Source organism: Canis lupus, chromosome 8, assembly GCF_048164855.1.
Source record: "Canis lupus baileyi chromosome 8, mCanLup2.hap1, whole genome shotgun sequence".
NCBI lineage: Eukaryota > Metazoa > Chordata > Mammalia > Carnivora > Canidae > Canis > Canis lupus.
In genome coordinates this window covers 33,713,667-33,739,178 of record NC_132845.1, presented here as the reverse complement: position 1 = coordinate 33,739,178, position 25,512 = coordinate 33,713,667, and the positions used below count along the sequence as shown (strand labels likewise).

General features: G+C 36.9%; 1 protein-coding gene across 4 annotated transcripts in view; it reads left to right on the top strand.

The window, feature by feature from the left end:
- Positions 1-25,512, top strand: part of VAV3 (vav guanine nucleotide exchange factor 3) — a 352,243-nt gene that overhangs the window by 228,685 nt on the left and 98,046 nt on the right. For all 4 annotated transcript variants that reach the window (XM_072834756.1, XM_072834755.1, XM_072834754.1 and 1 more), the window contains exons 18-19: positions 7,459-7,484; positions 12,603-12,648. In XM_072834756.1, coding sequence (XP_072690857.1) covers positions 7,459-7,484; positions 12,603-12,648 — 72 coding nt within the window. The remainder of the gene's footprint in view (positions 1-7,458; positions 7,485-12,602; positions 12,649-25,512) is intronic.

Genomic DNA, 25,512 nt, shown 5'->3' with positions numbered 1-25,512 from the left:
GAATGGTTACACTATAAACATTGGGTAGTTGGGGTAGAAGGCAGTTCCAGAAAGTGGAGCATGCCAATATCACTCAGCATTGGTCCAGATAGAGAAGAGGGACTAGTTGAACAAAATGACATAGTAACCCAAGGCCTAGATGAAGGTGAGAGAATCTTCCATTCTACCTTCTAATTGTCAAATGCACTGGTCATCACATTGCAGGCCTCACCTAATTTGACCTTTCTCTTTTATTCGGCACTGTTAACCACTCTCCTTGCCCCTCTCCTTAACATCCTGCCATAGCCCCCATGCCATCCTTTGGATGCCTGATTAATCTCCCTGGCATTAACTATAACCTACACCCAGGTAGATAAGTCACCAGTTCCACGTAAGGCTTTTCTCTTGAACTTTGGATTCAAAATGTCTATCTTCTTCTCTCATATCCCTTCCCAGGTGTCCTGCAGTGACCTCAAATTTCACATATCTAAAACCAACCTCATTAGTCACTAACACAAACTTCCTCCGTCTTAGTTAAAGGTCCAACATCCATACACTCACCCGAACCTGGGTGTCAGCCTTGATTTACCCACCTCTCTCATCGTCATTCACTTACCTGGTTTTCTTAGTTCTCCTCTGAAGGCTCTCTAGAATCCACTGAAACGGTATTGCTGTAGATTAAAAAAATAAAATTAAAATCTCGATTTCACTTGTTTGGGTGACAACAAAAGTTTCCTAACTCCTGCTGTTAATTATACTCTTCCTTGTATGATTTCCAACATGATTTTTATGAAAATCAATTCTGATGATGTGATTCTACTGCTCCTGTACTTTCTATTCCTTACAGAATAATGTCCAAACTTGAATTAAACTGGAGCCTCTCACTGATAAGAACCATACTTAACTGATACTCTGTTCCCTGGGAAGCCATGGTAGATGGATGAGTGAGTGGACGGACTGACAAACACATGGACAGATTAATGAGTAGAAGTGTGGCACCAGGGTTCCTGGGCTCAGAGGATCACTGTAGTGTTAGACCCAGAAGCAGGAGGCTGTGGGAGATTGGACCAGTTTTGATTCTGCCCTTGTAGACCAGAGCCTGACTAGATATAGGATAAGTGAAATAAAAATCTTACCTGAAGCCCTGCCTCGTACTTTAAGAATGAAAGATGGGAGACTTGGCACACCCTTTGCATTCCTTTCTGGTATTTATGCAAGGAAGGGCTCCTGCCCTGAGCATCAACCATCAGCCTTTTTTTTTTTTTTAAATTTTATATGTATATAAAATTATATATATATATATTATATATTTTTAAGAATTTATTTATTCATAAGAGACAGAGAGAGAGGCAGAGACACAGGCAGAGGGAGAAGCAGGCTCTCAGCAACGAGCTTGTTGTGGGACTTGATCCCAGGAGCCTAGGTTAGGTTATTAAGTTATCAAGAAAAAGAACTAGCTCACAGAACACCTGGTAACAAAAATACCTCAATTTCTAGGGAAATACACTCCCTAATCCAATCAGTCCCATTTTTAGAATTCTTACTTGCTTCTTACTATTTCTTCTCCTTGAAATACACTCCCTTTTCTCCCAACAGTTCCAAGATCTACTCTTGCTTTATTTCATTTCTAAGCTCTTTGCCAATCATTTTCCCTCACTTTGGCCACCCAACAGTAGTCTGAATTAAATTGTTTCCTAATTAGTTTGTGTGTAGGTTTTATGTATTTGACAATGTTAGGCAACTAAAACATCCCTAAAGCCCTTCAAATCCCACTGGCTTTAATACATAACCGTTTATTTTTCACATTTGCACTACTGGCTGCGAGTTCCTTGGCCCTCCAAGGGAGCTCCCTTCTAAATAATGGCTTCGGGATCCAAGCTGGTTCCATCTTGTGACTCTGTAAACTCAACACATAGCTTCCTGGATAGCTGCTAATAAAACTTCTGGACTGAAGTGAATAACACTTTTTTTTTTTTTTTAAATCACACTGTATTGGTTAAAACTACTTAAATGGCCTCAAATTAATTACAGGGGGGAGGTGGATAGTGTAGTGGGGTACATGGATGGTTTGGTGGGCACAGCTCTCTCTGCCATTCCTCATTGCTTCTAGGAGACTGTATGCTCCTCCACATAGAGAACATATTTCTCATCTTTTTATTCATCCCTCAAATCATTACTCCCTTTTTCCAAAATAGGAATATCTTAGCCCAAACAAAATCTTTAATAGTGTTGGAGGTGGCTAGATGCTAACCAATAAGCATGTGAAATAGCTCTCTGGCCTTTTTTTTTTTTTTTTTTTTGTGGAAGTTAAGCCTTTGGATGTTGTCTTCCCTGAATTTAGAAGCCTTTTATTTTTCATGCTCTATCTCCTTTAAATTTACCTAATCTTCATTCATCCTCGAAATAATAATTACTTGGCCAAAATGCAGTGCATTTCTGAATGAAGGAAGTAATACATTCATATTAATATTTGACTATGACAGATTATTAACTCAAGTGCATTTGAAGTATGAAAAAAGGGTGCTTTAACTTTTGTTTTGTTTTTGTATTTATAAAACAAACTATGCAACTAAGAAACAAATTTGAAGGTTGGGTGATTAGTTTATGTCTTAACATTTGAGAATTTGCATGGATATAAAGAGCGGGCAATTTCACTCTCTCATTTTCACTGAACTTGAGTTGACTCCCTCACATTCACCATGGCAACCTCGATGATCAACACGTACATGGCCTCTGAAGTGTGCTGCCAAACTTTCCAACCCTAATAATGAATAGGTATGAACTCCATTATATAAGACTCTCTCAACAAGTCACTGCAAAGCTGATGTAATTCTAGAGTGGCTTGGCTTTCTCACAGCTCACCACCGTGAAAGTCTAATCCGAAGCCCCAATTTTGGGGGGACATTTGTGTTTTTCCCCTGCTGAAACCCTGTTGTTCGCTTCTTATCCTGACATTGATCAATATAGCTTGCTTTGCATCCTCTCAGTTTAAACAAAGAAAGTAGCACCGGAAGGTAAATATTGCTGGAGCAGACAACTTCGGTTTAATGCATCTTTTCCTTTAGTGGGAATGCAAGCCTCAGCTGCTCTAATATTTAACCGAAGCAGGTCCCCATTTGCTTCTCTGTTTAATCGCTCTTTTATCTAGGCCAGCTGCTGCTCCTGCTGCTGCCATAGCCATTCCTAATTGGAAGCAAGGTGTCTCAGTATCCTAATGGTTTAAACCTGCAGGATTGCTACCTAGACCCTGCACCCCAAATTGGCACCAGAAATAGCTTTTTTATAAATAGTATTGCAGTATTTTATCATAAAAGAATACTGTTTTATTTCTGTCTTCTGCCGGTAGGTATTTTATCAGGTTACTTTTACATGAGCTAAGCCTTGATCCTTGATTTCATAATCAAAAAATGACTTTGGTTCTACTTCATATTAAAGCCTTTCCCATCAATTAGTTCTCTTTCTTAACTTACCAAGAAAATTTTATACTCAAGGGTACTTATTATTCCTTACACTTAACTATTTAGGTCAGTTTAATGATATATTAATGATTATTAAAGTGAACAGGAAAATATTATGTAGTTGTACTTCTATTAGAACTCCTGAGAAGACTTGAAATCAAAGCCTCTTTCTAAGTGTTATTTATAGTTTTCTTTTTTTTCCAAAATATTGCTGTAGGTCTGAGTGGTGAACATAACATTTGTGTAACTTCAAAATTTGATCGTCCAGCTGTCTTTTAATGTCTCACAAAACTAGCATGTTAGCCATGATAACAAGGCCCCTTCAGAAGCTATACTGGTTATTACTTTTCTGTGGCCCCTTTTGAGACCAACAGTCTTACTTGGACATTGATTTGTTTAGTCTTAACAAATAGAACTTCAGATAAGAGACAAAGCAAACTGTGCAATAATGTATTCACTGAGAGCCACTTGTATTGGAAAAACAAATATAATAGGACTGAATTTTTTGTTTAAACAAATGAATTGTATTAAGTGAATCTAAAGCCTTGGTGAAAAACATTTCTTTTACACAAATATGCACATTGAGCCCTATGCTGGCATTGAAGATAGAGTTCTGCAAAGCCTCCAAGCACCTCCGTAGTAACACCCCTTCTCTGAATTACATCAAACCAGTTGGGACTTGATGAAAGAATGTGAGGTATAAACCCCTTGAGGGCCTGTGAGTCACCATCTAGAAAGGCTCTTGAAAGGGTAAGAACATTTTATAGTTTGATCAATAGGAGTCTGAGAATAGGCTGCAGGGTAAAGACAAGTTGAGGATTAAAAACTTTTAGAAACTTGAAGAATTGAATTACTCTCCTAAGGAAGTTCCCAGGAGAAAAAGAGATGGAAAGAAAGACTTTTTCATCATATCTCAAGCAGCAACCTTTCTGTTGGGTCAGAATTCAGCTAAAATAGATTTGATGTCATCAGCCCTTATGACTTAGTCTTAATGCAGAACTGTGACACTCCAAGTGTTTTTTAGGGACCCGAGTACCTGCTGCATAGTAGTTTTGGGTCCGTATCAAGAGGAGGTTGAGGATGGTGTTGGAGACTTCAAAATTAGAGCAAGTTTTCCATAGACTTTTTAATAGAAAGAAGTTCTTATTCTATTTTTCTGGCCAGAATGAGCTTTTACTTTGAAAATGTATGAAGCAGTGTGGGTAGTGTGGTCTTCCTCTCTCCCACCACTGTTATTTTAATACCAGTTAACAAGCTGTTGCATTAATATGGTTATCAGAATTTAGATTTTGTTTGTAAAGGAGGCACGCAGTTCAATGCTAGGGCTGCTAGACCAAGTATAAAAGTAATCACCAGAAGAGTCTGGATAAGAACTGCTAAGCTTAGAACAGATTCTAAGAGTTATTTCCAGTCCTTTGGGTTTTACCCTAATCTTATAAAATTTACAGAACCCTACCATGAGGTAGAAGTAAATAAAAGCTGAGACTTTCAAGAGCTACTCTTCAGGTGCTAGGCCCAGCATGAGAAGATCAGAGTGCGAACTTCTCCACACCAAGTGCATGGAGGAAATGTGCCTCTTTCCTGGGTGACAGGGTACCGGGTGGACATGATAGCCATGAAGACAGGAAAAGGTAAGCCCTAAGTAAGGACTAATGTCCTGAGAGTTGAAGTCGCGTCCAGCACAAAGCTCCTTTTCCATTTTTCCTACTTGGGTTACACTGAAGAGGGCTTGTGTAGTTTTTAGTATATCTAATCAGAATTAGGAAGAAAGCTGGTTTGCTTGATGAGACATTAAAGAGAAAAAGCTGGAGCCAACAGGAAAGAGGCAAATGAAAGAGGGAGATTGGGTGAGGTGGTCAGCCCAGGCTAGATTGCTTCTGGCTTTATACTGGCCCCATATATGCCTCGCTGGGACCTCTCACTCTCTTTATTTCTGTAATAGGTGCTCACTCGTGCAGGGGGCCAGCTAACTTTCATTTGAACCCTATGCAACAAAGATAGGAAGAGCCTGTCATTGATCGTCTTCTGTTCCTACATCTTATTTTCTGGGTAAAGAGATGCAGGTGTCTGCCAGTTAGAGGACCACCTGTGATACCATCTTTTCCCTGGGAACTTCTTGAGTAACCAGATGACCCTCGTGGAGCATGGTGTGTCACCTGCTGCTGCCACATGGCTGATCATAGGTTTTGTAAAAAGATATGAAACATTTAAAGCATACTATGAAAGACCTACTTGTAAGGACACAAACACACTTCTATGCAAAGGGTCAGAAAAAAACACATAGCCTTTAAATTGAAATTAAGTTACATATTCATTTATGAATGCTGAACACAAAAGACCTGAGGTTTTTCCACTTTAGAGGACATCTAGTAGTCCAAGCTTTCCTCAGTCTCCTTGGATGGAAAACTTAAACTCTTCTCCCATTTGGTGCTTCTTGCAGTTTACTATTCTTAGCTCAGACTCTTTAATGCACCAGTAGGAGAAAAAAAAGTAGTTTAGGGCTATTCTGGAATATAGGTCTTTCTGGTCAAACCAGTGAAACAGGTATCACACCTGCCCTGTTAGGAAACTAAGCTCACCTAACCTGGGTTCTAAGTCTGGCCCTAGCATTCAGCCAAATGGTACTGACCTGGACCCTCTCCACAACACTGATCCTCTCGGGCCGTCGTGCTTCTGAAACATTGCATATTTCTAAGTGAGGAGGAAAAGAGGTGAAATAGCTTGCTGTCCAGGAACACTCCTTGGTAAAGGCAAAGGAATACTCCTTGGCCAGCCTCAGACCTGGCAAGGATGCCTTCAGAGAAGGCAGTCCTCCGTGAAAGCGAGGGTGATGGGATTTGAAACTGCCAGAGGAATGCGGACTTAACTTTTCTCCGGAAAGGTGACTTTTTGGTCATGTGTCTTCCATTTTCATTAATCAGGAGTAGTCCTTTATAAAACAAAACAAAACAACCTTCTGTTCATGCCCCAGGCAGCTTCTTGTGCAAAACGATCTGTGTCAAGCCAGTCAGGTGTTCTGGCCAGAATTTTCCCCTTGAACTCTGGTTGTGGGACTTCTTGGATCCTCTTACAGAAGTTTACAAAGCTCTTGTTTAGGTCTGCTGGTTCTTTCCTGACATTTCCCTCAGTGTCTTCTTTTCTCAGATCCTTCTTGAGAGGGTCATTTTGGATGGGAAAACCATAGGCATAGGCTCAAAAGGTTGAGGTGTTTTCCTTCACAGTCTGGAAAAGTGTTACCACGTCAGGGGCTTCTGGGAATGGGGAAAGGAGATCTCATCCACAGGTGCCCATGTGCAGCGTGTGCCTTTACTCTCAGAATGACCCTGTCCCCTTCTGCCACCGTAGTCACCTGCAGGTCTCAGGGCCCTTCTGTCACTGCTGGTCACTTTCAAGAACTGAAATGTGGTAAAGAGATTGTTGTTTCTGTTCACAGATGGAGAAACTAAGGTTGAAAGGGAAATTAGCATTGGAATCGAATCCTGTCACTTTTTATTTCCCTCTTTAAATCAAACTGTATTTCCCCCTGAATTAAAAACAATAGTTATAGCCACTTAATGAAAAAAAAATCCATATGCAATATTGTACAGCGTTAAATTCGCAATTGCTGTAGTCGGCGAAATACCTCTGTAACTTAATGTGTCTGGATTCTTAAAACTCGGTGTGTTGAAAGACAGGTTCCCACCTAGCTTCCTCTCATCCATGTAAATTTAGTGCAAGCCTCTGTTTTAAGGAGCTTTATGTGGTTGGATTGACATTGCTTAATCAACAATTGAAAAAGTTAAGCATAACCTAGAAGTCATTTAGAACTATGAGTCACTTTCCTGACAAGCCAATAAGGCAAGAGAACCTGGGTTGCAAAACAATTACTAGCCCAGCCTGAGGGACCCTGGAAATATATTACAAGTATCAGTTAGGGAAACAAAGCAGCAGTGTTTTTACCAAGCTGCAGAGAACAAGCTAAGGTTGCTAACCAAACAAAATAACTTTACACTGACAATGCCAATTTTTACATTTGTTTCAGAACAAGGGACGCTCAAACCACCGGAGGTAAGATTAACATTTAATTTTTTTTTTCATAACTTTTGCATTTCAGGTTGTTTGCTAACTTAAGCGGTCTGGAGCTTTTTAGCATGTTAAATGTGCCCCTTAAAATGGATAGAAACAGAACTAGAGTGAACAACTAAGTGCTTGTGAATGCACAGGTTAAATCAGAGGAATTTTCAATCACTGTCTGAAGATCTTAGGTAGAGGAAAAATGTGAATTTTTAACAATGTGTGTGAACCGGAGCCTTTCAGAACGCTGGGTACTTATTCAGGTAAATTTCAAACATTGTAACAATGTGCAGCACTGGTTTGGGGATATTTTCCCCTAGTTTCCTGCAAAATTCCACAAACCCCTGGAGTTTATAAAACTTAATGCATCTATATTCATTCCTTTGGAATGGTCCTGCTAGTACAAAAGGGAGGTAGCCTTCATCCCAGGGAATTGGTAGACCTGTCCTTGTCATGAAACGTTGCATTGCTGCCCAACATTTGCTAGTCCTGAAAAGTTCTAACATTGCTTGTCTAAGGATATGAATTCATATTTCTAGTAGTTTTCTATTTGAACACAAACATGATTTGTATCATATCTTATTGATCGAAGCAAGATCTGATGACATTTTCTTTTGGTTTAACACAGCCTAAGGTCTAATGGCTTAGAACCATCTGATCCTTGTCACCTCTCAGAATAAGCTATTTTTAAAGAAATACGAAAGAATAAAAAATTTGACAGATTTTAGACAACCATTGCCTTGGCCTTTAACCAAAAGTAGCAAGTTTCTCACCTGACCTCCCAAAAATAATATCACAGAGAAAATTAAAATATAAAATGCATGTAAAATATAAAATGCATGTGTATGTGATTGGTTATGTGAACCAAAAGTATCGTAACTTTAGAATTTCAGAGTGAAAGAATGACAACAAATTATACAAAATTATATTAACTGATAATTATAGATCATTAAAAGTAATGAAATACTTTTTAATAGGCTGACATTTATATAGTCGGTAAAAATAATGAAAAGTACAGTAAGACATCAAATAAGTAATCATTTCTGCTTCTCTTTTGCGTAAGCATGTAATTTGCACACAGAGTATCAATAGTGATATGAAGATGCTCATAAGCACCTCTTTGGTGTTATCAGCTAACTGTATTTTAAAATCTAGAATCTAGAGCAAGGAGTTCAGGTTCTTCTGGGGCTAAAATAAATTAATGTAAAATTTCTTTTAGTGTTTAGTTGACAGGTAAGGTTTTTCACAAGGACTGTAAGGATGCCTATGAAGATCTTGGAAAGCAGCTTGCTTTCTGTCATCCTCATGCTATCCTTAGATTTTTGACACAGTGTTCCTTTTAGAGGTCTGAACTTCTAAGTGTGACTTCACAAAAAATAGGAATTATTTTTTTCCAAAGAAGATGATTTCACTTGTTTTTATTTTAATGTGAAGTGAGTGTATTTACAGAAGGTGTACTAACAAGACATGGTGAATAATTTTCACGCAATACTAAATATTCTCTCCAGGCATTTTATCCTCTTAAAAAATTACATGGAAGCCTATTATGAAGTAAATTAACTTTCAGGTTGACTTTTTTTTAATGCAGTGTCAGTGGTTGAGTGAATTGCCTAGCTTTGAATACAATAAGTGCAATTTTTATTTAAAGTGTGATTTTGCTAATAATCTTTATTTTGGATGCATAATTATAGTTGCTGCCCAAACCAGTTGGAAATCTTAGCTTGGTTTAAGGAGAAATGTAGCAAAAGAACATTAAGAAGCATTATTTCACTATATACCTCCCCACCAGGACTGTGTGGAAGGCATTTTAACTCTCTGAGGCAGATGTTTGTATGATGCTCAGGACTTTTACCAGAAGTAAACAATTTTCTCTGTGATCTGCTCTTCTTCCCACCTCTTGAAGATGCTCTTTTTCTCCATATACCAGTTTGTAATCCTGTCCTGTTCCCTTTTCAATATATATATGATTGTGACTTTTTTATTTTTAAGTTCACACTTCATTCTCAAGGTAGATTGTTTTTAATAGCTACAACATCTATAGGCCTTCATGACCACACCTGGGATGTTCATCCCACGTTCCATTCTGAGTGGACCTTCAGAAGGTACCTCTAGCTGTAGGAAGTAAGTTATCATTATGTATCTATTTAACACATATGTACTCTAAATCCATTCCTTAAAGGTTTTCTACCTTTATAACAGAGGAACCAAAGCCAGTTCCATAGCAAATGAACCTTTGCTGCTTTTGTTGGTGAAATCAACAGAGAATTAAAATTAAGTTCTTCCAAGAGGCAAGAAGAGATTCTTGGATGATAAAAGTATTTCTTTAGAGAAAGACAAAGTAATAGGTAATGAAGCAAGAAATAACTCAAACGCTTCTTAAATTAGGTTAGTTGGTTGTCCCCTCCCCTGCCCCTTCAAGGTTGATCTGAGCAGATTGAGAAGGTTCTGAAAATCAGTTCTCCTGATCTCATGGGGCTGAACCTGGCAGCTCCCAGGGATTGCTCTCCTCTTTCTGCTGGGGACAAAAGCTCTGTCCTAGGCTTTTGACAATATGGGTGGGGGAGGGGAGTGAGTTGGATGGAATATGACAGAATGACCATTGAAATTAGCATTTTAAAATTTTAAATATACTCTGCTAAACATTTTAAAAATTTCTTATAATGTAAAATACTTTTTAAGTATAATAAATCTCCAGAGACATTTGGTCTAAATAGCTAATTTTTTTTTTCCAATGCAACAGATTATAATTCCACTGCCCATTCCTCCTATAGAAAAGTTTGTTTTCAGGGTCACTGATTTTCAGGAGGAAAAACCCAAACCATAAGCAGTAGGCCAATAACTTAGAAAAATCATTTGTAATTTGTATGCATTTAATTAGTTAAAATACCATAAAGATGATAATAATAATAAAAAATAGGCTGTCACTCAGTAATCCTTACTGGATGATAGAAACTGCTCCAGTCATTTCACATAATTCATTTAATTCTCATCATAAACTCTGTGAAGTGGTGCTGTTCTTATCTCCATTTTATAGGTGAGAAAACTGAGGCAGAGATGTTAACTAACTTATTCACAATCAAATTGCAGGTCCCAAGTGACAAGGTCTGAATTTGAACTAAGGCAGTTTGATTCTAAAATCCATATTCTTAGTAATTATACCATGTTCTCCATTTTTTTTCATATAGTGTGATATTAATTTAAGGTGTACAATACAGTGACAAGTAGACTCTTTAATCCCCATCACCTATTTCACTCACCCCATCCCCTGCTCCCCTCTGGAAACCACCAGTTTGTTCTCCATATTTAAGAGTCTGTTTTTTGTTTTTTGTTTGTATTCTTTTTTTCTTCATTTTTATTTTTTAAAATTCCATATGTGAGTGAAATCATATGGTATTTGTCTTTCTCTGACTTATTTCACTTAGTATTGTACTTTCTAGGTCCATCTGTGTGTTTGCAAATTGTTCTCTATTTTAATCCTAACTTCAAGCTAATATATAGCATTGGTCTTGAACTCAAGTGCTCATTTTCACATTTTTAAGTCCATAAATTTTAAATGATACTAGTTTAGGGATTCTAGGAATAGGACCCAAAGGTTGAATTCCTTCCTTGTCTCTAAGCATTTTGATTGTAGAAGGTGTTAGAGCATAGAAAGACAGCTTCTACTGTACATTAAGAAGGTGAAGGGATGTGTAGGAAGTAAATAGCAACATGATATTCATCATTATATATTTTCCTGTTGAAAATATTGTCCATTGTGTTCTTTGTCCTTTATATAGAGAGCTCTAAAGATATTGTAACATTCAGATAGAAAAAAGAGTTTCTCTGAAAGCAGCTTTTATCCAAATTATCAACTATGAATCTTTGACTGTAATGCTTCCCCTTTTTTGTGCCTTGGCTGTCAAGAAGCCCAGAGTGACATTTTCTTCTCACTTTATAATGGCTCTCTTTATACTAGTTTTACCGGTACAGCTATCCATCCTGCTCTACATAGTTTAATGCTGATTTTAATGGTCATCTTTGGTTTTTACAAATCCACTTTGAAAATAGTTAGGTTAAAAACAAAAACTTGAAAAATTTCTCTAGTTGCTTTCACCTTGAGAATCCTGAACATCTGCCTGATGGGCTTCGAGGCCATTGTGAAAGCTGTCAGACCCTATTTCACCCATTTAACTTGTGAATGAAAACAGTAGGAAGAGCCCTAAGAAAAATACGTGGCTAATGTGTGCTTAACAAAGCTACATGTTCTCTGAATGAAACCCAAGTCCCCTCCACACATGGGCACAAACCCCAACACACATAGGGAGAAAATTGCTTTTGTGAAAAATCTAAATTATATGGTGGTTATAGACTCAGCATTTCATCCCATTGTATAATAAAACATGATAATCAAGTCCTATTAATTAGTGAGATTACTATAGTTATTAGGTAGGAACAAATTTAATTCCATGTGAAATTGAACACATAATCATGCATTTTCAAACATTTAAAATTTCTTTTGTTTCGCATCTTATTTTATAGTTTTTGTAATGCACAATTTTTCTTAAGGCTTTCTTTTCTGTGATAAGAATTCACTTTCATGGTTCACAAGCTGCATGCCTGTTTTGTTTTTTTCAAGAACTGAGATGCAAGTGACCATAATTAAAACACTATTCTCATTTAAGTGTTTGGTGAAGTCAGAGCTTCAGATCTCCGTTGTGAGGTTCTCCAGGGTCTGACCTGTCAGCCCTCAGAAATAGCTGACTTAGAGTTTTGGAGATTACATGTCTTTGCTGGGAGCATTTTCTAACCAAGAATAGCTACTTCGGCTTTGTTCTCATAATTCGTATAGTCATTACAACTTTCAAAAAAAAAAATTTTTTTTTGAGTCATAATATCCAGAGATGGTAAAAGATGTTTCTTTTCTATGATGTAATATCAACATCAAATACAAGGGGAAGGCTTATTAGAGAAGCAGAAAAATTAAATTATAAAAACTGTAGAACCACATTTTTTGATCAAATTTAGTCATACTTTAAAATGGAAAATGGAACATTGGCCTTCCAAAGTATCACATATTAATACAATTTAATAATGTGAAATCTTTGTTTTGCTTTGTTTTATCTCTCTGCACAGAAACGGACCAATGGACTCCGAAGAAACCCCAGACAGGTGGATCCAGGTGTGTTTCTGATTATATGTTTATAATCGTGACTTCAGTTAAGCGATTATGAAAGTATATGGGACTTGCTTTAGAAATCAGACAGATTGTTGGCCTTTGTTCCTGGCAGTTTGGTATGTGATGTGTGACCAGGAGGCGCCGGTCTAATGCGTAAATCATTTACCTGACAATGCTTCCTGGGACAGGCTCACATGATGAGTAACCACCAGTACCACACTCTTTCAAGAACCAGCAGTTGAACTGGTTACTTTCTTACTGAAACAGCCGCAGGCTGCTGGGTTAATGCTAATATATCCTTCCCCCACCTTCTCGCTCCCAAATATGGAAAGAAAATCAACAAGCTGGTACTTAAAAATTAACTTTTCGAAGGAGGTGGAGGGAGCTCATAAACTAGACAATCTTGACACCCTCCTCATTTGGGAAAATAGTTTTCTTCACCCTTTATCTGTACTATTTTAAAGTTCGAAGAATGAATTTAAGGACTTTGTGAACATGTATCTTCCTTCGAGACCAATTATTTGTCTGCAGAGAGCATTCAGTTATTTTCTATTTAACATCATGAGATTTGCCCTGTCATTATTTTAGTATAATTATTTTTCATCCATTAAGTAATGCCTTCCACAGTTTAATTATCAAAGATTTGTTATGTATATGGTCATATTGTGGGTAAAGGGTATACATAGCGAAAGGACTCCAAATATATGAACTTGATAATAAATTAGGTAAGGCATGAAGTAACCCTGCTGGAAAATAATCTGGATTATGTGTTTTTTTTTTTTCTCATCATAAACAGTGTTCACCTAGTTGTAAAATTGAGCTTTCAAAGCATTATAGCTTTTAACTGAAACCACACCCATGGTAGCCATGCCAGTTTATGAGCTGTTTGAAAAGATTTATAGGAGCTTTGTTGCCTCTGGCTAGAAATTGCCTCACTTATGTTCTGAGATCTGTTTAAATCTTCTAACTACAGAACAGAATTGAGCCCATTAAAAAAAATAGGGGTTCTGGTTTATTTTAATAGTTCGAACTTTCCCAACACAATACCTTTTACAGAGGATTCTGCAGGGATCCCTGGGTGGCGCAGCGGTTTGGCGCCTGCCTTTGGCCCAGGGCGCGATCCTGGAGACCCAGGATCGAATCCCATGTCAGGCTCCCGGTGCTTGGAGCCTGCTTCTCCCTCTGCCTATGTCTCTGCCTCTCTCTCTCCCTGTGTGACTATCATAAATAAATAAAAATTAAAAAAAAAAAAAAAACAAAAAACAGAGGATTCTGCAATAATATTTAGAAGTGACCTCTATTTAGTGGGAGTATATGACTGTCAGCATACTTTTTTTTCTTATTTTGTGTGTCGTATTTTTATTTCAGAAAATGATCTTTTACAAATAAGTATTTTCTCTTTCTTTTATGGGCATTTTCATTTAATCCATTCTCTTCTGGGGAAATGCATTTCCATAGTGTGTCAGTAGGAACACATTTGACAAGTAACAATTTGCTTTATAGCCAGAATTTTTAGGAGCCCTTAGATTATTTAAAGAGAGATGTAGTGAATTCACAGATTGTAAGTATAACAAAGTGGACCAGTAATATGGTAGTTTATCCTCAAGTTAATGGCTCTGTATAGGTACAACTGTTCTGATATTCTTAATTGTCCAAAGATTTTAGAACTTCATGTTCCTATATGTTATGTTTGTAAGAGAAAAACATACACCCACACCCCTACACACACATAAATATTGTATATCATATAGTCTTCCATTAGGTATGGTAGTTATATCTGAGCGTTTTCTCACTTCTCCACATGTGGAAAAAAAAAAAAAAAAAAAGCAAAAACAAATAGTTGATGATCTTGCCTGTTGTAGATGCTAATGTGGTAACAACTGTTTCTCCCTGACAGTGTCTTTTGATGTTAGACTTGAATTATGTGTTGAGAGTTGGTTGTCTTTTGGATCTTTGCTTCTTTCAGTTGGCACATTGCAAAGCTTTTTTGTTCAAAGTTAACCCTTGCTTGATCACTGCCCTGTGCTGAGTTGGTCCTGATGTGACTATCACTTAGCATATTTTCACAGTTTTTACATTCATTCCAAGATGCTTAAATAAGAAATCAGCAAAATTGAGGCTTCCTCAGCAAGGGACAAACTGCATCCAAGGGGCATTATTGCTGTTAGTGCTTTTACCATGGAAATTTCTTTAATCTTTTCTAGCTAATTTAGTTGATATCTCCAAGTGCTAACACACTGCTTCCTCGGGTCTCACTTAGGGTGGTTTGTAGAAAAAAAAAAAAAGATTAACTGTAAACTTTTTTTGGAAAGGAACTTTATGCATAGTTTTGTGGGTAGTAGGTGCCTAATAAGTACTTGGTAAGGGAATTAATGAATAGCTGTATGCATTTTCTGCATGCATTGGCTCTCTTGCTTTTTAAATTGCTCCTCCTGACAAAGTGGTAGATGTGGTAATGGAGCACTGATTAATCTAGTGGTAAGAAAGACGCATGGCTCTGAGACACATTGCCTGGGCTGGGGATCCAACTTAAGTTCTTATTTGCCGTTGACCTGTGGCAATTTCTTTCTCTCTTTTTGCTGTAATTTCCTCATTAAAAGGACACTAACAATAGTACCTACCTTACGAAGTTGTTGAGAGCATTATTTGAGTTAATAGGTATAAAGCGCTTATAACAACATCAAGTATGCAGTGAATGCAAAGGACTGGCAATTATTTTAATAATTATTTTATGGTAGAGCACTGAACTTAATAGGGGACATTTAGTCATGTGTAGAAGAATCAATAATATTTGCCAGTATGACTTTGTGAACAGACCCAGAATTTTATGTTGACTTTCCGTTTAATCTAGAAGTTACATAATTATAGTTGTTTTCAGATTTGCAGTTATTCCCTGCTTATCTAATTTAGGTCTCCATGATGTTTTGCCTATTTTTAAGAAGAGAAGCAATCGACAGTGGTAGGGTTAAGTGTTTTTTGGTGACATTAGAATAATATTTGTGATTGCATTAAAGAAACAAAGCCTCCCAAGTTGAAAACATATATTGTGGGGTTCTATTCAAACAAGAAAAACATGTGAGCTGTAGGTTTGCATTGTGTCTTGTTAGCACATTTAAAACATTCACTCTTGGGGTGCCTGGGTGGTGGCTCACTCATTTAATTTAAGCATCTAGCTCTTGACCTCAGCTCAGGTCTTGATCTCAGGGTCATAAGTTCAAGCTCCATGCTATTAAAAAAAAATTCAGTCTTTATTAATAATTGTGGTTAATCTTTATAGAAAATATTTAGAAATGGCTTTGCAGTTTATTTTTTCTTGTCGTGTATTGTGTGCTAAGAAATTTATCAATTTATGATCTTGACTACTTTTATAAATATAGTAATGTGTTAGATGCAAATTCTGGTAGCTCTTTTGGGTATCTTAAATATAGAAGAGTACTTTCATCAGTTTGTACTTTTCTTCCTAAGACAGATGTTGGTTTCAGGAAAATAACACTTGTAAGAGGCAGATCAATTATTTCAGGAACATGGAGGTGCTAGGCCTTTTTCAAGAACATGAGATCATAAATCTGAAAATCTGAGAACTGGTGTAATATTTATCACCTGAAGTGGCTCTCAAGGTCAAAGTTACCAATTAAATTTTAATACTGAGCTTTAAAAACTTCCTCTACATATAAAATATAAAGATTTATTTTAGTTTGCACGTGGCAAATCTGTACACCAGGACATGTATTCTTTTGATCACGCCCGTGTTTTTGTCTTAAATTTGTGTACCTCATAAACTCTTGCATTTAAGTCCACAGCCACTAGCTTTTAAAAAATTCAGGCCGTTGTTCTGTGCTGTGCTGACTAAAGATTAGATGGAGTAGATGGCAAATACTTAGGTAGCTCATTTTCTTTCTGATCTTAAGTTACCCATGTGATTCGTGATAACCTTGAATAGTAAATGAACAGATAATGGTTAAATGATAAAAGAGTTTTCTGAGAGCTCTTGTTTTTCATATGCTTATTGTAACTTTTGATTACAAAGAGAAACACGTGGCTTGGAAACATTGTCTTTCTTACTCGCTTACAGTTTCTTAGCAGAGATACCTTCAAAGATGGTCACTTTCTCTTTCAGGTGGATAGGATTGATGTGTAATGCCATTCCTATTTATTCTTGGATGAAGAAAGGAATTCAAGAAATGAAAGATTTCTTTCATTACCAACTTCGTATACCACAATAAACACCAGCAGTATCATTAATTATAAAACATGGCCCTTTTTGAAAAGGAATTTATATTCTGCCTAAAGAAGGAGTAGACACAGGCACAAAGTCTTAATTGCATAAATGCATGTAATGGATATACATATGAAAATATTTTAATATTATATTACTATTTTATATACTGACTCACTATGCTATGGCATAGTGTCATAAACACAGCGAATAGTCTGATAAACATAAAAAATCTGATTATGTAGTACGTGCAAAAAAGCAAATGGAATTGGAAGAGAGAAGCACATGTGTGCTTATACTGCTTTTAGGCTGGATTGTCTGTATATATTTTTATTTATGTAAATAGAAATTTTGTTATGCTGGTTTATTGTATTGTGTCACAATCTAATACAGTTTTCCCTAATGTTTTAATTTCAAACAATTGATGAATTCATTCCAAATCTGAACAGAATTGTTGATTTCTTTTAGATTTGCTTCTAAACATAATGTCAGTTTGCTCAGTAAAGAAATTTTACATTTTTAAGTTTCTAAATACAACACATTGATGAGAAAAATAGCCCAGTATTTTAAAAATCACTGATCTAAAAATAAATTTTTTAAATACATTTTTTCCCTTTTTTATGGGGAAGACAAATGTATATTCTTGAAAGCTTAGTAAATGAGCTTTTGTCTGTAATAAATAATAAAGTATCCATAGGTTATGATATTTCCATATTAATCAGTCAGACCTACTTCTGTCTTTTCTGTCACCCCTAAAACTAATTTCTCATCAAATATAAATACTAATATAAATATTGGGAGCATAATTGTAAATGTGTAAAAATATATTTCACATTGAAAGAACGAACTTGAAAAAACTGGGACAATAGAACCCAGTGATTAAGATTCATTGCACAGAAATGAGAAATCCTAGCTGAGAATGAGTGCTAGGAGCCTGCTCTGGTTTTTAAAATAGTTGATTTGTTCTCAAGCTTCTATTAAATTATAGACGATAAGACTAGTTTAGCACCAAGGCGATCGATCCCCTTGTAGTTATTTTCAGGACTACCTTTCTCATTCCCTTTACACTGATGACAGATTTCTGAAATGTACATCATAGTCCCGTGCTCACCTCTTTTTTTGGTTTGGGAAGATTTATTTTTTCCTTCAGAATCTCTTGCCAAGCTTACAAAGGGTCACTATTGCTGTCATCTGGCAGGTTTGTCCACACCTTGCTAAGCCACTTTTTGCCACTGCTCAGTACTTCCAGCATAGGAACCAGGGCAAGGCAGATATTTGAAGATCTATACAGGGATGCATTTGGTGGGAAACAGTATCCATAATGTGATTACTGAAATAAAACCCTTAGAATATTATATCTAGAACCTACCTCTGGATCATTTGTGCACTTCTAACTTAAAATTTCTGTTATTATAGTAATAATATCTTTAGAAAGTAATGTATTAAATATTTAGAAAAATATTCTGAAAAGGAGTTCTCAAACCTGGTGAGCCATCTTTAACATTTATCACTGAATAAAACACTCCTTACTTGGCAAGTCAAGTATGGCCTGGGCTTCCTTTGCTCTATCTATGGCCCTGGTAATTAAATATTACATTTCAGAAGAAAAAGAATATGATATATAAGGCTAAGTACACAAAAGAACTTCAGAATTTTTGGGGGGTGTCATTGTCCTCCACCAACCAAGTGACCATGTTCCAGAGCTTTAGTCTGAAGGTAAATGAAAGGAACCAGTTGAGTCAAAACTATTGCCTACAAATAGTATATAGTAATTCTAAATAAAAATAAGAAGAATGATTCACAAATTAATTAGAGTAGTGGGGGCAGCCTGGGTGGCTCAGAGATTTAGTGCTGCCTTCAGCCCAGGGCCTGATCCTGGAGACCCGGGATCGAGTCCCACATTGACCTCCCTGCAGGAAGCCTGCTTCTCCCTCTGCCTGTGTCTCTGCCTCCCTCTCTCTCTTTCTGTGTGTGTCTCTCTCATGAATAAATAAATAAAATTTCAAAAAAAAAAAAAAGAGTAGAGGAGGTCACTTTGTGGAATTGTTATCAAAATGACTCATTTGGCAATGACTCATACTAGCAATTGTATCTTTCAGTATATTCAAATCAAGCTTACTTTTAAATTTTTAATTTGAATGAAAAGAAGAGCTTATGTTAGCTACTTAATTTTTTTAGTTAGCTAGGTAATTTTTTTGAGATTCATTCTTTTCTATATAGATCCTAGAAATGTATGGAAGCTCACCCCTCCTTGAGAAACTTGGAATTTTGTTGGGGAGATTAGACATGCAAAAATAACATGTCCAGCAGCAATACTGTGCAGTGTATGATGAACCACCAAAATGTGTGGTGTAGGTTATAAATGGTGTAGTTGACCCAGGCAAATGAAGGAGAATTCACATGGACTACAGGACACAGGACAAGGAGACAAAATATGTGAGAAGCACATCAGTGAAAGTAAATTTACATTGAACTGTAGATGTTTTAAAGTTATCAGTCTTACTAGGTTTGGGTCAGCTCAGTTCATTAGCACTCAGTATGCTTTTGTCAAGTGACATAAAACCATTTCAAATTAGGAAAACAAGTAAAAGGAAAAAATGATTTCCATATGAAATTTGTTTTCATAAGAAAAAAGGGGGATCCCTGGGTGGCGCAGCAGTTTAGCGCCTGCCTTTGGCCCAGGGCGCGATCCTGGAGACCCGGGATCGAATCCCATGTCGGGCTCCCGGTGCATGGAGCCTGCTTCTCCCTCTGCCTATGTCTCTGCCTCTCTCTCTCTCTCTCTGTGACTATCATAAATAAATAAAAATTTTAAAAATTAAAGAAAAAAGGGCTATGTTTGCAAAGAATGGGGGAGAGGAATAGAAGGTTAGTTTGAGCAGGCCTTAGTATCCAGGCAAACCTTGTTTTATTGCACTTTGCTTTATTGGTCTTCCCAGATACAGTGGTTTTTATAAGTCGACCATTTGTCACAACCCTGTGTTGAGCAATTCTAGCGACACAATTTTTACAACAGCATGTGCTCACTTTGTGTCTCTGGAACACATATTGGTAATTCTTAAAATATTTAAAATTTTCCCATTATTCTTATATTTGTGGTGGTGATCTGTTAGCAATGATCTTTGATGTCATTATTATAGTTATTTTGGGGTACTACAGACCATGATCCTATAAGACAGCAAACTTAATTGATAAATGTTGTGTCTGTTTCTGTTTCTGTCTGCTCCACTGACCAGTTGTTTCTCCATCTCTCTCTCTCCCTCCTTCCCTCCCCCTCTCCCTGGGTGTCCCTTTTCTCTGAGACACAACAGTATGGAAATTAGGCCAATTAATGACCCTGTGGTGGCTTCTGAGTGTGCAAGTGAAGGAATACTTGCATGTCTCTCACTTCAAATCAAAAGCTAGAACTAATTAAGATAATATTGGAAGGTGTGTCAAAAGCCCAGATAGGCCAAAAGGTAGACCTCTTGTGCTAGTTAGACAAGTTGTGAATGCAAAGGAAAAGTTCTTGTAGGAAATTAAAAGTGCTACTCCAGTGAACCCCTGAAAGATAAAACTGTGAAATGGTCTTATTGCTGATATGGATAGTTTTAGTGGTCTGGCTAGAAGATCAAACCAGCCACAATGTTCCCTAATCCAGAACAAGGCCCTAACTCTCTAATTCTTTGAAGGCCAGGAGAGCTGAATAAGCTATGGAAGAAAAGTTGGAAGCCAACAGAAGTTCACAAGTTTTAAGGAAAGAAGTCCTTTCCATAATATTAAAGTGAAAGGTGAAGTAGAAAGTGCTGATGTAGAAGCTGCAGCAAATTATCTAGAAGATCTAGCTAAGATAGTTAATGAAAGTGGATACAATAGACAAGTTTTCAAAGTAGATGGAGAAAGTCTTCTGTTGGAAGAAGATGCCATCTAGGACTTCATAACTAGAGAGGAAAAGTCAGTGCCTCGCTTCAGAGTTTGAAAGGACAGGCTGATTTGTTAGGAGAGAAGGCAGCTGATTAGTTTAAATGGAAACCAGTGCTCATTTGCCGTTCCAAAAATTCTAGAACCCTTGGGAATTAGGCTAAATCAACTCTGTGCTCTATAGGAGAATAGCAAAGCCTGAATGATAGCACATCTGTTTTACAACATGGTTTACTGAGTATTTTAAGCCAACTGTTGAGACTTACTGCTCAGAAAAAAGTATCCCTTTTGTATTACTGCTCATTGATAGTGCACCTGATCACCCAAGAGTTCTAATGGAGATGTGCAGCAAGATTAATGTTGTTTTCATGCCTGCCAACACAACATCCATTCTGTAGTTCATAGATCAAGGAGTCCTTTTGAGTTTTAAGCCTATTTAAGAAGTACATGGATAGTGATAGTGATTCCTCTGAAGGATCTGGGCAAAGTAAATTGAAAACCTTCTGGAAAGGAATCACCATTCTAGATGCTATTAAGAACCTTCATGAGTCATAGGAAGAGGTCAAAATATCAACAGACGTTTGGAAGGAGTTTAATCAAGCCCTCATGGCTGACTTTGAGGGATTCCAGACTTCAGTGGAGGAAGTAACTGCAGATATGGTAGAAATAGCAAAAGAGCTAGAATTAGAAGAGGAGCCTAAAGATGGGACTGATTCGCTGCAATCACGGTGAAACATGAATAGATGAAGAGTTGCTTCTTAAAGAAACTGATTTCTTGAGATTTACTCTATTCCTGGTGAAGATACATGAAGACTGTTGAAATGGTAACAAAGAATTTAGAATATCACATAAACTTAGTTGATAAAGCAGTAGTAGAAGGGTTTGAGAAGACGGACTCCAGTTTTGAAAGAAGTTGCTGTAGGTAAAATGCTATCAAACAACAATACTAGCTACAGAGAAATTGTTTGTGAAAGGAAGAATCAATTGATGTGGCAAACTGCATTGTTGTCTTAGTTGAGGAAATTGCCACAGCCCTTCCACCCTTCAGCAGCTACCACCCTGACAGTGAGCAGCCATCAACATTGAGGCAAGACCCTCCCCACCAGCAAAAAGATTATGATTTGCTGAGAGCTCAGATGATGGTTAGCATTTTTTAGCAATAAAATATTTTAAAATTAAGATATGTAGATTTGTGTAGACATATGCTATTGCATACTTAATAGACTCCACAGTGTAGTATAAACATAACTTTTATATGCATTGGGAAGCCAGAAATTCATTGGACTCTATTGCAATATTTGCTTTATTGTGGTGGTCACTCACAGCAATGTTTTTAGTCATCAGAGGCAGCCCTATGCATTGGGTTAGACCCAGAGCCCTGCAGTAGGCTGTGTCCTGCATCTCTACTTACTAGTCGTACAACCTTAAGCAAGTCAACCTGTTTTATCCTATCTAAAGTGGGGCCATTAGCAGCAGACCTCCTACTGTCACTGTGAAGATACTATTAGATAAAGCATTTATTTATTTTTTATTTTTAAAGCATTTATTAATGGGGCTTAGTACATATCTATAAATGATGGAGGTGATGGTTATTACTAATACTTACACACTCCTGTATACATTTCCATTGAGGCCTAACAAGTTGCCATGAATTTAAGCAGCTTAAAACAGCACACTTCATTTCATCAGGGTTTCTGTGAGTCAGAAATCTGGGCATAAGTTAGCTGTGTCCGCTGCTTCGTGATTTCTCACAAGACCTCAGGATGTTAGTGCTGTGTCTCATCTGAAGGATCAGTTGGAAAAGATCCACTCCCCAGCTTGCTTACATACTTGTTGGCAGGATTCCATTCCTTTTTGGCTATTGAGTTAGGCCCTCAAATTCCTAGCTCACTTTTGGCCAGATGTGAGGCTGTCCTCAGTTCTTAGCCACATGGACCTCTCCATCATGGCTGTTTACTTCATCAAAATGTGCAAACCAAGAAGGCGATAAGAGTCTCCTAGCAAGATGGACATTCCAATCTTCCATAACAGCAATCATGGAAGTAACATCCCATCCCCTATTTATTGGCTAGAGGCAAATCACAGGTCCTGCCTACATTCAGAGGGGGATTAACAAGTGTGTGAACACCAGGAGATATTATTCAGGTTCAGTAGGGATCATTGGGTTCCATCTTAGACTCTGTCTGCCACAACCTCTGAGATACTATTTCTCAGTGGTGGCAGCCTCAGCTCTGAGAGGTTTAAGTAATTCACCCAAGGTCACACAGCACCTGGCTGGTACCAGGACTTAATTGCAGTGTTTGGCTCCAGAGACCTCGCTCTTGTAGAGATCTTCTGTGTCCCCTACTTATGCCAACTTTTGCACAGAGGAGAGCTTATTTCCTGGAGTTCAGCTGTACAGTACAGTGCAAAATTAGCAGTGTGATCGGGTCTGTTTTGCAGAGTTCATTAGTGACTGCTGTTACAAAGCAGATTTATGGGTGATTTTATTTTATGCATTGTTAATTTTGAAAATGTTAATCTGAAATTGCTACAGTATTTCAATTAATTTGGATGATTAAAACTTAGCACCAGAAGAATCTCTAGCAGAAGATAAGGCAGCTAATTAGAGGTTCTGAAACAAACAACTGTAGACACTGGCACTGAAACATGCTGGGTGGAACTCACTCTGCTTAACAGTTTTGAAATGGAAAGAATAATTTCTGGCAGTCTCAATATTAAACTTGAGCACAGTTGACTTTTTTTAAAAAGCCATTTTAAGGAGTTAATTATTTAAATGAATGTAGAACTTTTCAGTATCATGCATTTCTGGAAAACTGCCGTTACATTATTTTGGAGTATTGTCTTTTGGATAATTGTAGTTGATGACAGAAATACAATAGGCATTTGTTGCCAAGGTGTTTTCCATGTCATGTATGATATTTCTTGGTTTTTACATATGTTTTAATTTTTTTCCTGCGTTTAAAGGTGAGACAGCATGACTTTAAAAAAAGAACACTGATCTTCATAGAGTTTTGCATTTTGAAGACTTAGTTCTCAAAATTTCAGAAAATATAAGGAAGTATAGAAAAGTTTCCTAGACAAATTGCCTATAATTCTGTCACTCAGATAATCACCTTTATGTTGTTATTTTGTTGTACCTTTCTCCTAGTACTTTTTTTTTTGTGGCCATAAATGGCCTGTATTTCCAATTCAATATTCTGCTTTTATCACTTAACTTTGTCTCATGAGCAAATTTGTTTATTCGCTTATTCATTCAACCACTTGATAAGTATGCAGGCACAATGTTAAATTTACAAGGATGAATAAGAGGTGTTTTCCCTAATGCAGCAAAAAAAAAGGTGTCCTGGTGCCAAAGGTAAGATTTGAGATCAGGGTAATACAGGGGCTATGCTTAAGGGGGCACATATTTTAGATATGTGGACATCCAAAAATGATGTCTAAACTGAAAGGCTATGAATAGGGGATTGACAGACTATGAATGGAGACAGGAAGGCTGCAGGAAGAAGCAACAGTTCCAGCAAAGGCACTGGGTTGGAAAAAAGTATAGAAGGGCTTGGGTTTGAGAGAGAGAGCTGTGTACGATGAGCAGAGTGAGCCTTTCAACTAGTGGATATAGTCTTCTGAGACTGGTTTAAAAGATTGTGCTAGCCATACTGTGATGGGTATAATGAATCATTACATAGTCTTAAAAAAATATCAGGTGGTTTTAGTTATTCCTTGTTGGACAATAGTCTTTTTAATTTCATTATTATAAATACTATTTGAAGATCTTCATGAATATATTTGTTCATATGGCTGATTATTATTTAAGAATGGAGTCCTAAAAGTAGAACTTCTGGATCAAGACTTCTGAATTCTTGCACCCAGAATATATATATTTCCAAATTGTCTTTTAGAAATTTTACGTTGAATGATATCCCCACCATTTCTGACATACAAGACCACCTCTTACTCTATGCAGGAATAGGATATTACTATTTATATAAGAGTAGTTCATATCCTAGTATGAACTTCATTATTAGTGATATAGATCCTTTTTAATGTTTATTGGCTATCTGTATTGTTCTGTGAATTATTTGTTTATACCTTATCCATTTTTCTATTTAGGGTTTATTGCTTTTGTAAATTATTTGTAGGACTCTATCTGTCTTTATTAATGATATCAATCTTATATTTATCCAAAAATTTTTCCAGTTTATTTGCTTCTATATAAAGTTTTGCATTTCCATGTGGTTAAAATTATTGATACTTAACGGACTTTTTTTTTATACTTATGGACTTATTTTTGCTGCTTTTGTGCTGAGAATGTTCTCCCCTTCTGAATTCTGTTAAATACTTCTAGTCTTATTGTTTAATTCATGTAGCATTTAACCCATGCCATTTAACCTATTTAAGCAACAGATGAAAGTTCTGTGGGCGGTTCCAAAATGAACATCAAATATTTTAAGGATTTATAGTAGTAGACAAAATTTAAATTTACCTGTTCTGTATGTTGCTTAGCAACCATATTACATTGTTTACTTTTCATTTTGTGCTTTATCATATAGATGTTTGGCTCAAATAATAAGTTATCTTGTGAAAAATATGTCGCAGTACATTCTCTGTCTAGATAGTAAGGGGATAGATAGTATGTGAAACAAATACAAGTAGGTAATACTGAGATAATCAGGCTTTTTTGTTTTTAAACTATGACAAACTCGGGTGACCTCACCCCATCCTTTCTGGGAGCAGGAGGAAAAAAATATTTT